Consider the following 13,606-nt stretch of genomic DNA (forward strand, 5'->3'; position numbering starts at 1 on the left):
TGACAGAATGTGGAGTATTCAGAGAACACTTTTGAGATAGATTTTGTTCTTTTATCTCTGAATGTTGCCCCCCAATACTTTACAACGACTTCGATTTAAAAAAAAGGCGTCAAAGTCGTCTGGAGATCTGTCACTGAGAAAACCAAAGTTCAGTCTTTTTGCTTCATGTCGCTCCCTTGTCTCTGTCTTCCTTTATCGGGCTGTCTGCTGCTTCAAACATCGGCCAAAAGACTCACTAAATGAATAAATAAGCATAAAATGTGTAGAAGAATCAGAATCAGATTGAGAAAAGGTTTATTTCCATTGTCAGTGAACAAACTTCACAGGCTTGGAACTTGCTCTGGTGATTCGGTGCAACATAAAACAATAAAACAACGAACAACGATAAAAGCAAGATACATCAAATCCAATAATGCATGCATCCTGAGCCATCCAAGCAGACTGACAAAGTGCATTCATCAAAACAAACTGGACTGAAAATGGTCTTGGTATTAAACGTTACATTGGCGAAACATCACATCTTTTTGAGAAGCGTCCGTCAAAACCATCGTCTTTGAACAATTGCGGGTCCAGTTCTTTTGAATAGTCAGTGAACAAAGACAAAACGTAAACACAAATTCCATCCCTCCATGTCAGATTGGACATGTGTGTCGACTGGCAGAGTTGGTGCGATTGCTCCATCTAGTGGCTGGTTAAGATAGAATCCCTGCACTGCACCATCACATGAGTCTTATTTAAACATCTTGAGCCTCAGTGAGCTCTGCAGCTTTCTCTCATTCCTCTGCGCCTCCTTTTCCCTCTGCATCCACTGAGCATCTGTCGGTCCACGTGGGTAATTGATTCTCCAGTTGTGATATGATATAAAATGTTATGTGAAGCCCTGATGAGAGCAGACAGCTGGATGCAGAGTGTGTTTACAGCACAGAACACTGCACCATGTTGTCTCTTTCCATAACGCACACTGTTACACTACATACCAGAAGTGTTGTCATGACATTTGACTCAATCTTGATACTGAGGAATAAACTCCATTCTCGATATCAATGTTGATGACACAATGATGATCAGATGCTCTTTTTATATTCAAGCTTTAAGACAATTAGACATTTTCAATACAAAATAATAGTGCCTTCTTTATCAAATATTGTGGTAGATTAAACATGTTCACAAAAGGGCCGATTTTGTCCTGTGATTTTGTTTGTATTGATATTTACTCAAATTAGCATAAAGTTTTCATGCTAGTTTCAGTCATGATTAGTATCTGATATAATACAGCCGAACACAGAGTCGCAGTAACTCGTTACATGCTTAATTAGTCCTGACTCCAACAATTTCAAACAAGAGTATTTTGGAACACAACTTTGCAGACAGTATGTACTTATAAATATGTATTCAGTTATGCTCTTGTACCAGGAGAAAGTGTGTGGGAGTCAGAGAATCATCTTTTCAAATAATAGATTCAAAGAACTTTATCCATGGGCTTCAGAATGATGAGTTAATAATGTCGCACCTTTTGAAAGGAAAAACAAGTCCTCAGCTGAAATCTATGAATACTGTAGGTAAATCCAGCTTCAAATGGACTGAGGGATCAAGAAACTATTAAACCAGGATTAAACCAGGATTAAACCAGGATTAAACCCGGCCAGAACCAGGTCTGATCCAGGCTTAAGGCACGACAAGGTGAAGATCTTCAATTTAGAGGAATCAGATTGAAACTTCCCCTTTACTTTTACATCATAGAATGTTTTCATATCAAACTAAGGCACTTTATATGTAGAAATTGCCAATCCATTTGAGACATCAATCAGACAAATGTATTTCGCCAGGTTTGAATTTCTTACATTTCTTTGTTTACTTATTAGATACAAAGAAAATTCACATATTCGTATTTGAGGAAACCAGATTTGACTGAAAATTTGCAATCCAATTTCACCTACGTTTTTTTGAGTGAAAACTAATAAATCAGGCTTGGATTTAGATATCAGAGTTAGATATCAACAATCCTTTTGTATATTCCCTCAACATCTTATTATGTCCAAGATCGTAAGGTTTGGTGTGTGTATGTGCTACTTTAAGGGCTGATCGGAGTGCAAACTGACCAAAAGAACCTTACATTTTGACTTAATTTCAATATATTTTTAAACAAAATATAAACTTACATTGTCTGTTCATTTGAATGTCACTGGGATTTGGTCTATAATAAACTGAGGCTTGTATTTAGCCTTACATATATTCAAAACACGGAAAATAGCACGACTAACAAGGGATAAAACGACTCAATAAGCTCTAAACAAAGGTAAAAATGTGAATTTGGCACAAAATAAATGGAAGTCTGGAGCACCACCAGTTGGTCTACTATTTATCTTCATCCAAGACAAACAAACAAGCCACACAGCACAGCGCAGTATTCATAATAACTTTATTTACAAGCATATAGTACCATAAAGAAAACGATCAAGTGGAATGAATCAAGTTTACAATTCACATTTTGGTGCCATAAGCAGCGATAAGAAAAGGTAGTCAGCCTCAGTGTTTCTACTAAATAAATACATTGTTTAGTGAATAGGGAATGTTTTACAGTGAGGTAGTTATTTAACTCAATTTAACTCAGTAAGCTCCTTCATAAAACACGCACAAGGACAAAAATAAATCAGTTTTTCCATCAAATCAAGGTGGTTTTGGAGTCGATGCATTCAGGGAACCTAAATTGATTAATGCTGTTGGCGAACGTCTCAGAAAACTGGGAATAATCTTTCTGGTGCCTCATTATTATAAATCAAGCGGCTCTGACAGTGATAAAGTGCTCAATTGTGAATGGTTAGAATGAGATGAATTTACTCTCTCTTCATCGTGTAAGTGTTGTCAAAACTGTTTCGTAAAAAGTACCATTTTTAAAGCAGTTTAACAAGACATCAGCGTGAACAAAGATGACAGCGAGTCTAAGAAATGAAGGTAAAGCTGCAGCTCCAACCAAGACCTGAATCTACTTCTGTCACAGAGAAGTCGTTCAGGGGCCAAAGCACTGAACTAAGCGTGTCCTTCGTTTGACTTTACAGTAACTTTGAATCCAGCAAAGGAAGAGTAACGTGACAATATGCCATACGAGAGTTGTAGAGTAAGTCACAGACTTCAATACAGGCTTTCTTCAGCGAGTCCATCTGGAACGAGAAGGAGAGGAACGTTAGTGGAATCTAAAGATGGGATATTCAAGGAGAAATGTTCAAAATGTTGTTCAGATTGGATTCTAAATTGGTGCTTGAATGAATGTGATACTGATATACTTTATTAATTTTACGTTCAAGTCTCAATATCACTTTATCCTGTGGTTTTATAACGTGTTTTGATTTAGACCAAGACCTTTCTACAATTATTCAGTTTTTGTTAGTTTTTGTGATTTTGTCAGTGTAAATACTTGTGCAAATAAGAATCTAGTTTCCATTCTAGTTTTAGTATCAGTTATAATCTTATACCTTTGACCTCTCTGCTCCACATCTTCCTAAGTTATTGTTAAATTCATCCCTCAGAGGAATATGCAGTAAAGGAAATAAGGCTCATTTGAGAGAGTTAGGGTTTATTTTCAGTCTGTTTTTGATCTTCTGGGAGTCTAAATTTGACTTTTTTTCATTGATCCAATTATAAGTGAACTGAATGACTGAGATGAAAGTCATAATGAACACTCTAAGCTTTTATCACATTCCATTATTAAAAATCTACATTTGTAAATGAACTTGCCCTGTGAGTAATGATATATTTCACCTCTAGCTTTGATAATGCTTTAAAATATGGTTCCTTGATAAACAGTTATTTATTCATGTGTTCACTTATACTGCATTTACTGGCATTTGTAGAGGATTAAAAAGCTTCTTATTAAACTAACCAGGGGACAAATGCGTTTCAAGTGCTTACCAAAGCCCTTTAAAGTGTTAACAAAGGATGAAACCCTCTGTTAAACCCTTACGAGAGCTTTTTGTGCCTGTATCATTATTATTCTCATTGAATGTATACTTTAGGTGAAATCCCAGTGCAGGTATCAAAGACTCCCTCGCAGTGGGTGGGAAACGCACCTTGCTGAAGGCTGCTGTGGATGTAGTGGTTGAGTTGATGCAACCCATTGTTTTGATCCACGCTCATTCTGCCTGAAGTGAGCTGATCGGGCGGCTCTCTGATGTTCGTGGAGGCGCCCAACGGCGAGAAAGCCTGCTGATGCTGCTGATGCTGATGCTGCTGATGCTGCTGCTGCTGATGCTGATACTGCTGCTGATGCTGATGCTGCTGATGCTGCGCCTGCTGATGCTGCTGATGCTGATGCTGATGCTGATGCTGATGCTGATGCTGCTGAAGCTGTTGCTGCTGCTGCATTTGACAAGACGTACTCCGACCGGTGCTCTTCGTCGTCACCAAGTCCAAATCGTTTAAGATGCTGTCAAATATACAAGCATCCAGGATAGGTTCGGATTTAAAAGTCAGAGGAGCGAGGTGGGGGAAGCCGGCAGGTGAGAGCTGAGCGTTCGCTATTGACGTTTGGGTGTTTTGAACGGGGCTCAAAGTGCGAAACATGTCAAAGCTGCTCGCCAAGGAGGAGATCTGTTGAGCTAGCACGCTGATCTCCTCTCGCTCCCGCTCGCTGTACTCAAAAGTCCCCTGAGAGGTCGGCGATTGGATTGGCGTGAGCAGATTGGAGTGCATGGGTAAAGCGCCATCGGGGACGTGCTGGACAGCGCCGCCTCCCTGTGGTTGGTCGAGCAGGCTGTAGTCGTCCTGATGCAGGGTACACTCCGCCGGGCTGTCGCACGACACCGAGAGGCAATCCGGGACCAGTCGGGCGTCGGTCGTGCAAGCTGCAAAGTCGTCGTAGGGGGGAGAGAGCGAAGAGGAGGAGACGGGAGACTGGGCGGGGAACGAGCTGGAGGACGCGTGGTCAAACGGGTGAGCTGGAGGTAAGGGCACGGGCGACTGGGACGGCGACCGCGCGCAGGTCGAGGGCGCCTGCGGGAAGGTGAAGTAGGGTGGAGAGGCCTCGGGGGAAGACAGGACGTCCATGAGCAGATCGTGGCTGAAAGAAGAGGAGCTGGAGGAGGAGGTCGGAGTGTACGGAGGAGTGAACATGTCGGGGCTTTCGCACTTAGAGCCGGAGGAGCCGTCTTCCCGGGTCAAATCACATGGAACGAAGGCTCGGTCTTGCCACGAGTCTCGCCTCCGTCTCCTCCTGGAACACTGCTCCTCGCCTCGGCCGCTGGACGTCGGCGGCCTCTTTAAACATTTACTGGGTTTGGGATTTGAAGTGGTCGGCTGTGCAGTGGAAGGGTGGCAGGAATCCGCTGGCCCAAAAGCTTCACTGTTGATTTTCTGCTGGAGGAATCTGGCCTCGGTGTCGCTGCGAGAGAACAGAGATTGTTTAGACAAGGGCGTTTGAACAGTTGCGTTTAGTGTGGTTAGAATCAATCCTGCACAATTAGGACTGTTCCTAAACGATGCTTCAACGATGCACTTGAATGAAGAATACACAAATCTTTCTTTTTCTTTTTTTTTACATAATATCAATAAATCTATTATAAGGCTGGGCAATTTATCATAAAGACTGAAGAAATTCTACACATTCTGGGGGTTAAATGACAAAGTGGAGATGAAACGTCAAGATCAATTATCAAAACAGGTAAAAAACATGTAGTGCAGGACTAATGTATATATATTATTGTTGAAAATTGCTAGTGATACATGTACCAGTAATAGTAACATATAGTAAAGTTCCAAATGGTGAAGAAATACTTTACTTTGGTTAATCATTATAGAAAGTATTAAGGTTGCACAGTCAATCCAGTGGTATCATCAGGTGCTTTTTCATGCATTCTGCAGAGCCCTTTTTGGCCTGTATTGACCCAACGTGCACTACACTCCTCATTTACCATGCGAGTGAACCAGTCCCTTAGTCACACTGACAGTTGCTTGAGGCGAACGGCGCGTGTTTGTTTTTACCTGATGATGTAGTTAGTGCAGCTGATGCTCTGAAGCTCCTTGTTAGCGCGAATATAGATCCAGGCCCAGGACAGGTCTTTACACTGAAGTCTGAGCACCATCTGCAGCTGATAACCATCGTCTGCCTGCACTGGAAGACAAAATATATGAACGTTAAATGCCTGATTGAATAGAACAACAATGCATATTCAAATGAGCCACAGATGTGATGATATTGGGGGGAAAACAGGTGGAAAGCAACTGTAAAGACAAGATTTTTAGTAGATTTTTAAACACACACGTACTTAAAGTTGTAATTGACTATAATTCTAGTCATGTAATAGAAATAATAGGCTTTACTGAGCACAATACAAGTCATAATCTTCTTTATCTCGGTTATTTCACTGCTTCATCTGCTCTTTTCTACATGGACAAAAACACAACACAGAGAATATGTAGTATGAGTAGTATTTTCCATGTGTACCGTGCTTTTTAAGTCTACTCTAGTACAATTTTGACAGCAGTACTTATACTTGTAATTAAGTACATTTAGCCATGTAACTCAAGAATATAATGACCTTTTACATGATATTTTAAACTGTAAGTTGCTAGGCTTGAAATGCATTGACCATAATCAACGTTGTTCTGTTTCAGTCAAGCCTAATTAAATATATAACTGTTATTAAACATATTCTTAAGGTTTAATCGTCCGAAATATTGCAACAAAGACTGCACTGTGTCTTATAGGGAAAAGGATATTCTCTTCGTTGCAATGCCAAATGATTTGCAGTTGCATAATGGAAAAATAATGTGCCTGTAAACAATTCCTCTTCAATGAGGCTCATGTGCGGCTCGGTTCATTACAAGCTTGTTGCTATTAGAAATAATGAGCTTCAAAAGGCTCACTAAGAAACTATTACAGCTCGTTGGCTATTTAATGTCCCATAAAAGGCTGAAAAATATGAGTAGTTGTTGTTTACCACTGACTTGAATGCCTGGATCATTAACTTTATTATCACCGCTTTTGTTTTCGTGGAGAGGGCTGGAGACTTACCCAAAGTTTTATGACATTCTGCAGTCGGAAGGAGATCTTCAGGATGCATGAGGCCGTACCATGATCTGGTGGTTAATTCTTCAGACGAGTAACCGAGATAATTCAAAACACTGGGGAAAAGAGACAAGGAGTTTGTCAAAAGCAAAGCATTTATTGTATTTATGGTATTTATTGTATTTATTATTTTTATTTATTTATTGTATTTATTGTATTTATTGTATTTTATTGTATTTTATTGTATTTTATTTATTTTATTTATTTTATTTATTTTATTTATTTTATTTATTTTATTTATTTTATTTATTTTATTTATTTTATTTATTTTATTTATTTTATTTATTTTATTTATTTTAAAGCACAACACAAACAGAAGATACAGTAAGTGAGAGCATGTGGGATTTGAGTCTATCTGCAACAGTTAATAACAATAATCATTTAATATATCATTGATTTTAATTGTTAATTGTTATCTGGACTAGTTAGAAGTTTTCTAACAGAAGTCAATAGATCTTTATAAAAACAGTGATAGAGTGTGGAGTCTATCAGTGGCACAACCTGATGGAATGCACTGCCAGAGAACATCAGACACGGTGGCAACTTCTCATACTTCAAAACAGTCTTAAAAATGGGTTGAAAACAAATCGCTCCAGCTCCTATAGAAGCTTTTTTCTGGTCTTTTTCAACTTCTTACTCTAAATAATCTCAGTTTTCTCTGTAACGCCTCAGATGTGTGGACGTACATGTAGTGTCTGTATAGTGTTTTTTACCTGTCTTAGGACAACGAATGTAGTTATTGTGCTGATTCATATTTATTTTGAATAAAGATTTTTTTTCAAACATTTGAATAAATTACATATGCAGGGGTAATAGAATGGCTGACTAGTGGACTAAAATGGATAAAATGGATAAAATGGATAAAATGGATAAAATAAATAAAATAAATAAAATAAATAAAATAAATAAAATAAATAAAATAAATAAATAAAATAAATAAAATAAATAAAATATGTATGTATGTATGTATGACACTGATGCTTCACAGACCGAATAAATGTTTGCGTTTTTGAGTGTTAACATACCTGTCTGACACTAGGTCGAAGCTCATGTCCAGTCTGTGGCGGCTGTTGAATGAATGGCAGAACAGGGAGTTGTGGGTGCTGAGTCGGTCCACAGTGGGGGTGCAGAGGGCCACAAACAGGGGCTCCGAGACGGGACCAGAACACGAGGAGGAGGAGGAAGGTTCACCAGAGGGAAGAGGGAAAAACTGGAAACTGCCCCGCACCAGCATCGAACCACCGTCGCCATTTTGGAGCTTGAACGCTTTGGAAGTTTGCATGGAACAAACAAAGCTCCTCTCTGAAGAAACAGAGGAAGCTCAGTCAATATTTGCAGGGTTTAAAAATGTAAAAATCATGTACAAAGCCAAAGTAATTCTCATTTAGAAATTTTAGAGCAGTGATTCTCAAACTTTTTACATAATGATAATATATTTTGCTCTCTCACCATCAAGAATAAACCAAGACTAAATATGTAGTAAACAAGGTCTTAAAGGGAAATATACCTGGACTAAATCAAGACCAACCTGGCGTAAATCTGGTCCAAGCAAGGACAAGACCAGCTTTTAATAAAACACTCTAAAGTGATAATAAAAAATGTATCTAATTAAAGTAAATAAAAACTGTGTTCACACTTGTTTTCATTTGGTCCTATAATGATCCCATTTAAGCCCCGATATGAACTTGTTTTGGTCCTTTTCTAGTCCTTGTTTGGACCTGTTTTAGTCCAGGTTTAGTCTAAAATTCAACCCTGCTTTAGTCCCAGATTGGAGCCTCTCCCAACAAGCATGGGGCAGGGAGGAGGTTTAGCATCCGGGACCAGCTACTTCTTGGCAGCTCACTACTGAAGTGAGAAAATCCTTTAGGATGACTATTATTACCTGGCGAGGAATTGCTGTCAAAGTCCAGGCTTGATTTCACGACATCGATGTCCGAGCGCTCCACCATGTCGAGCAAAGAGTCTCCCTGAAGGACATCCACCTAAAATACACCACAATCACAGAGCACATTAATACTAAACAGAGGCTGAATAAACAAAAAAAAGGTACAATTGAAGAAGATTACTCAAAAAGAAGTTAAATGTTATGATGTGATTGAATTTAAAGTACAGTGTATTCAAAATGTGTAACAGCAGTAACAACATGACTGTAAACACTCTTTGATGTGAATAGGCTCCAGCTTCCTGTTTAAAGGCGCCATTTTGAGTACTTTTCTCCATTCAAAAGAAAGTTCATTTTGTTTTGCACTGATAAAAGTGACATTTTTCACCACTCCGAAACTCATGCCTTTTCTTCTAGGCTTTGAACCAAAATCACACAATCCTAGCAGCGCAGTATCAAACCACTCACCATAGAAATCCCCAAATACTCCTGCACGTTTTCGGACACGCAGACCAGCCTCCCCTGAGCGGCGGTGACCAGGATGAAGCCGTGAAGCGTCTGCAAGAAGGCCTCACACGGAACCGAGCATTTCGATTCCTCCTTTGACGTTAATCCTTCAGGGGGGGCAGAGAGAGAAAGCTCATTGTTATCTTGACGTCGCATTTTCGAGCTTGTCACGGCTCCCACAAAGCTCCCTTAAGCGCCGCAAACTTTCGTGGCCATGCATTCTTTAAAGTTTGACGGTTTATAGAGACTTAAAATAAAAACTCTGCGATAACTTACCTTGAAAAAGCACCGACTTCTTGATGTAGGTGCAAATGGCTGCCATGGAGTGAAGGTATGACAGGCGCTCTTGGTCATCTGAGGTGATGGGCAGTAGCGAGCGCATATTCCTGATCTCATTGTTGATTTGGTCCCGTCTGGCTTTGGACGCTCCTTTGGTGGATCTGTGAGAAGCCATGGTGACGATTTAGACTTTGGAAAGCAACAAAAATCCCAGTAAACCAACACAAAGTTATTCCATTGCATCGATCCCTCGACTCTCTGATACGTGTGCGTGCTGCTCGTGGTCAGCGTCCATCTGAGTCCATTCATTCGAAGCCGGGGGATTTTATAGCCGGTGCAGGGACTTCAGAGAGAGGGGTGGAACAAAAACAAAACGACACGCGCGCTCAGAGGAGGAGCTAATCCGGTCTTTGCCCAAATAGAGCAGGAGGCATCACGGCATCTCGCTCCACGTCACGATGACAACAGAAGACACAGCCACAAAAGGAGTGGCGAGTCGGGCTAAATAAAGCATCCATGGTTTGTTTGGGTGTCTAAAAAAAGAGGCGCTAAAAATGTGTGACTGTTGCTGAAAAGCGTAGGCAAATGTTTTGTGATTTTTAACGGCTGAGAAAGAAAACCTGCTATTTCTGTTTTTAGATTCCTTTCGACATGTAGTATCAGATATTAGATATTCTTGCACTGTATTTTTTTACAATATTCACAACAATATGATTTTGCACACTCAATTACAAATGTGTATAGGTAGCCCTTTTCTTGTCTTTTGAAACGTTAACCAAATTTAGCCACATTAATGCAAAAAATATAAGTCTATAAATAGATTAGTCCATATTTCTGAATAAAATGTGAGGTTTCTGTGTCTGATGCACTGACCAAATCCTAAAGTAATCTCATGAACTGGTCCCAAACCAAGTTCCCCCTGAGCATTGCATACATTTATGAGATGAAAAAAACCACATGGTCTCTATGGGAAGATTTAAAATTGAATATCAGTCTCACATCCAAAAACACAAATCACTGGGACTGGAGTCTAACTAAAAATACTGCAAACAGCCAAGGCTTTTCACTACAGGGGGGTAAAAACCTGAAAAGAAAAGTGACTGACCTGAACCTCCTGTAGAAGGATGAAGCACTCTGATCCTCGCTCAGATGATGCGACGCACACGGCGTCCTGACGTAACACCGGCACGCGTTACACCAAATACTCATTTTCTACAACAATCTGGCGAAAATCATCAATAAAGTCAAACACAAACTTCAAGTAAAAAATATCACGATGTCAATTATTTAAAAAAAAAACTTTAAAAATAAACCCAAAGTCAAATGAACTACATGCGCGTTCTAAACAGAGTGTTGGCCGCGCGCCGCCGCTGGATGCGCGCTTTCCTCGGGCTCTGGAGGTGCGTGTCCGCCCGAGCTCCGTCTGTCCCGCCTTTTATAGCCAAAAGCCGACACCTCTCGTCCACAGAGCCGCGGGAGTTGGATAAGAGCACAGAGGAGGTCAGGGGAGGCAGGGAAGCAACAAAACGAGATGCTGTTACGGTTATGATGACGCGGGATATTCTCAGTGACGCGACTAAAAATAGCGGTTTTACGACACGCGCGGGCTGTGAAGGTGGCATTGTGAGATTAAAAACGTTTGATGATGATGTAACAGCCAACTAAACATAAATAAAATAAAAAATAAAAGAAATTAAAATTTCGGGGCCCGGCCGGGCACAGCCCGAAAGAGCGACGTGGGGCCGCCCTCCCGTGGGCCCACCACCCGCAGGAGGATCCATAGGGGGCCGGTGCAGAGAGATCTGGGCGGCAGTCGACGGCAGGGGCCTCGGCGACCAGATCTCCGGACACAGAGACTAACTCTGGGGACATGGAATGTCACCTCGCTGGGGGGGAAAGAGCCTGAGCTTGTGCGGGAGGTTGAGCGATACCGACTAGATATAGTCGGCCTCACCTCCACGCACAGTTTGGGCTCTGGAACCCATCTCCTCGAGAGGGGCTGGACGCTCCACTTCTCTGGTGTTGCCCGCGGGGAGAGGCGGCGGGCTGGTGTGGGCTTGCTGATAGCCCCTCAGCTCAGCCGCCACGTGTTGGAGTTTACCCCGGTGAACGAGAGGGTCGCGTCCCTCCGCCTTCGGGTGGGGGACAGGTCTCTCACTGTTGTGGCGGCCTACGGGCCGAACAGCAGTGCAGAGTACCCGGCCTTCTTGGAGTCCTTGGGAGGGGTACTGGACAGTGCACCGACCGGGGACTCCGTTGTTCTACTGGGGGACTTCAACGCCCACGTGGGCAATGACAGTGACACCTGGAGAGGGGTGATCGGGAAGAACGGCTTCCCCGATCTGAACCCGAGCGGTGTTCAGTTATTGGACTTCTGTGCTAGCCACGGATTGTCCATAACGAACACCATGTTCAAGCACAAGGGTGTCCATCAGTGCACGTGGCACCAGGACACCCTAGGCCGGAGGTCAATGATCGACTTAGTTGTCGTGTCATCAGACCTCCGGCCGCGTGTCTTGGACACTCGGGTGAAGAGAGGGGCAGAGTTGTCAACCGATCACCACCTGGTGGTGAGTTGGATCCGCTGGCGGAGGAGGAAGCCGGACAGACTTGGCAGACCCAAGCGCATTGTGAGGGTCTGTTGGGAACGTCTAGTGGAGCCCTCTGTCAGTAGGGTATTCAACTCGCACCTCCGGGAGAGCTTCTCCCATGTCCCGGGGGAGGCTGGGGACATTGAGTCCGAGTGGACCATGTTCTCCGCCTCCATTGTTGATGCGGCTGCTCGGAGCTGTGGTCGCAAGGTCTCCGGTGCCTGTCGTGGCGGCAACCCCCGAACCCGGTGGTGGACACCGGAAGTAAGGGATGCCGTCAGACTAAAGAAGGAGGCCTATCAGGCCACTCTGGCTTGTAGGTCTCCGGAGGTCATCGACGGGTATCGGCAGGCCAAGCGAGCCGCGGCTCGTGCTGTCGCAGAGGCAAAAACCCGGGCCTGGGAGGAGTTCGGGGAGGCCATGGAGGAGGACTATCGGTCGGCACCAAAGAAATTCTGGCAAACCGTCCGGCGCCTCAGGAAGGGGAAGCAGTGTCTCACAAACACCGTTTACGGTGCGGGTGGAGGCCTGCTGACCTCGACTGGGGATGTCGTCGGACGGTGGAAGGAATACTTTGAGGATCTCCTTAATCCCTCAGTCACGTCTTCTGAAGAGGAAGTAGAGACCGGGGACTCGGAGGCTGGCTCATCCATCACCCAAGCTGAAGTCACTGAGGTTGTCCGCAAACTCCTCGGTGGCAGGGCTCCGGGGGTGGATGAGATCCGCCCTGAGTACCTAAAGTATCTGGATGTTGTAGGACTGTCTTGGTTGACACGTCTCTGCAACATCGCGTGGCGTTCGGGGACCGTGCCTCTGGACTGGCAGACCGGGGTGGTGGTCCCTCTGTTCAAGAAGGGGGACCGGAGGGTGTGTTCCAACTACAGAGGGATCACACTCCTCAGCCTCCCGGGTAAGGTCTATTCCAAGGTACTGGAGAGGAGAATCCGACCGATAGTCGAACCTCGGATTCAGGAGGAGCAGAGTGGTTTTCGTCCCGGTCGTGGAACACTGGACCAGCTCTATACCCTCCATCGGGTGCTCGAGGGTTCATGGGAGTTTGCCCAACCAGTCCACATGTGCTTTGTGGATCTGGAGAAGGCTTTTGACCGTGTCCCTCGGGGTGTCCTTTGGGGGGTGCTCCGGGAGTACGGGGTCCGGGGCCCTTTGCTCAGGGCTGTCCGGTCCCTGTATGACCGGAGCAGGAGCTGTGTTCGCATTGCCGGCAGTAAGTCAGACCTGTTCCCAGTGCATGTTGGACTCCGCCAGGGCTGCCCTGTGTCACCGGTT

General features: G+C 43.4%; 1 protein-coding gene across 1 annotated transcript; it reads right to left on the bottom strand.

Moving 5' to 3' along the window:
* Positions 1-2,402: 2,402 nt before the first annotated feature.
* Positions 2,403-10,987, bottom strand: npas4l (neuronal PAS domain protein 4 like). The gene is made up of 10 exons (XM_072437408.1): positions 10,834-10,987; positions 9,726-9,889; positions 9,411-9,556; positions 8,943-9,042; positions 8,086-8,362; positions 7,007-7,116; positions 5,974-6,103; positions 4,347-5,374; positions 4,065-4,196; positions 2,403-3,158 (listed from the first exon to the last, which is right to left on the bottom strand). Exons 1-10 carry the CDS (start codon positions 10,935-10,937, stop codon positions 3,130-3,132), a joined length of 2,220 nt encoding a protein of 739 aa, XP_072293509.1. The 5' UTR covers positions 10,938-10,987; the 3' UTR covers positions 2,403-3,129.
* Between the last annotated feature and the right edge of the window lie 2,619 nt (positions 10,988-13,606).

The sequence above is a fragment of the Eucyclogobius newberryi genome, unplaced genomic scaffold, assembly GCF_026437365.1.
Source record: "Eucyclogobius newberryi isolate DKJ021-1_F unplaced genomic scaffold, fEucNew1.0.hap1 SCAF_8, whole genome shotgun sequence".
NCBI lineage: Eukaryota > Metazoa > Chordata > Actinopteri > Gobiiformes > Gobiidae > Eucyclogobius > Eucyclogobius newberryi.

Bases quoted from the DNA above. Each gene is read 5' to 3' on its own strand.
- npas4l (XM_072437408.1), bottom strand. From the start codon at position 10,937: ATGAGTATTTGGTGTAACGCGTGCCGGTGTTACGTCAGGACGCCGTGT. The intron at 9,043-9,410 runs GTGAGTGGTTTG...GGTGTATTTTAG, and splicing joins AGTATTTGGGGATTTCTATG to GTGGATGTCCTTCAGGGAGA. The intron at 3,159-4,064 runs GTGCGTTTCCCA...TTCTCGTTCCAG, and splicing joins CCACAGCAGCCTTCAGCAAG to ATGGACTCGCTGAAGAAAGC.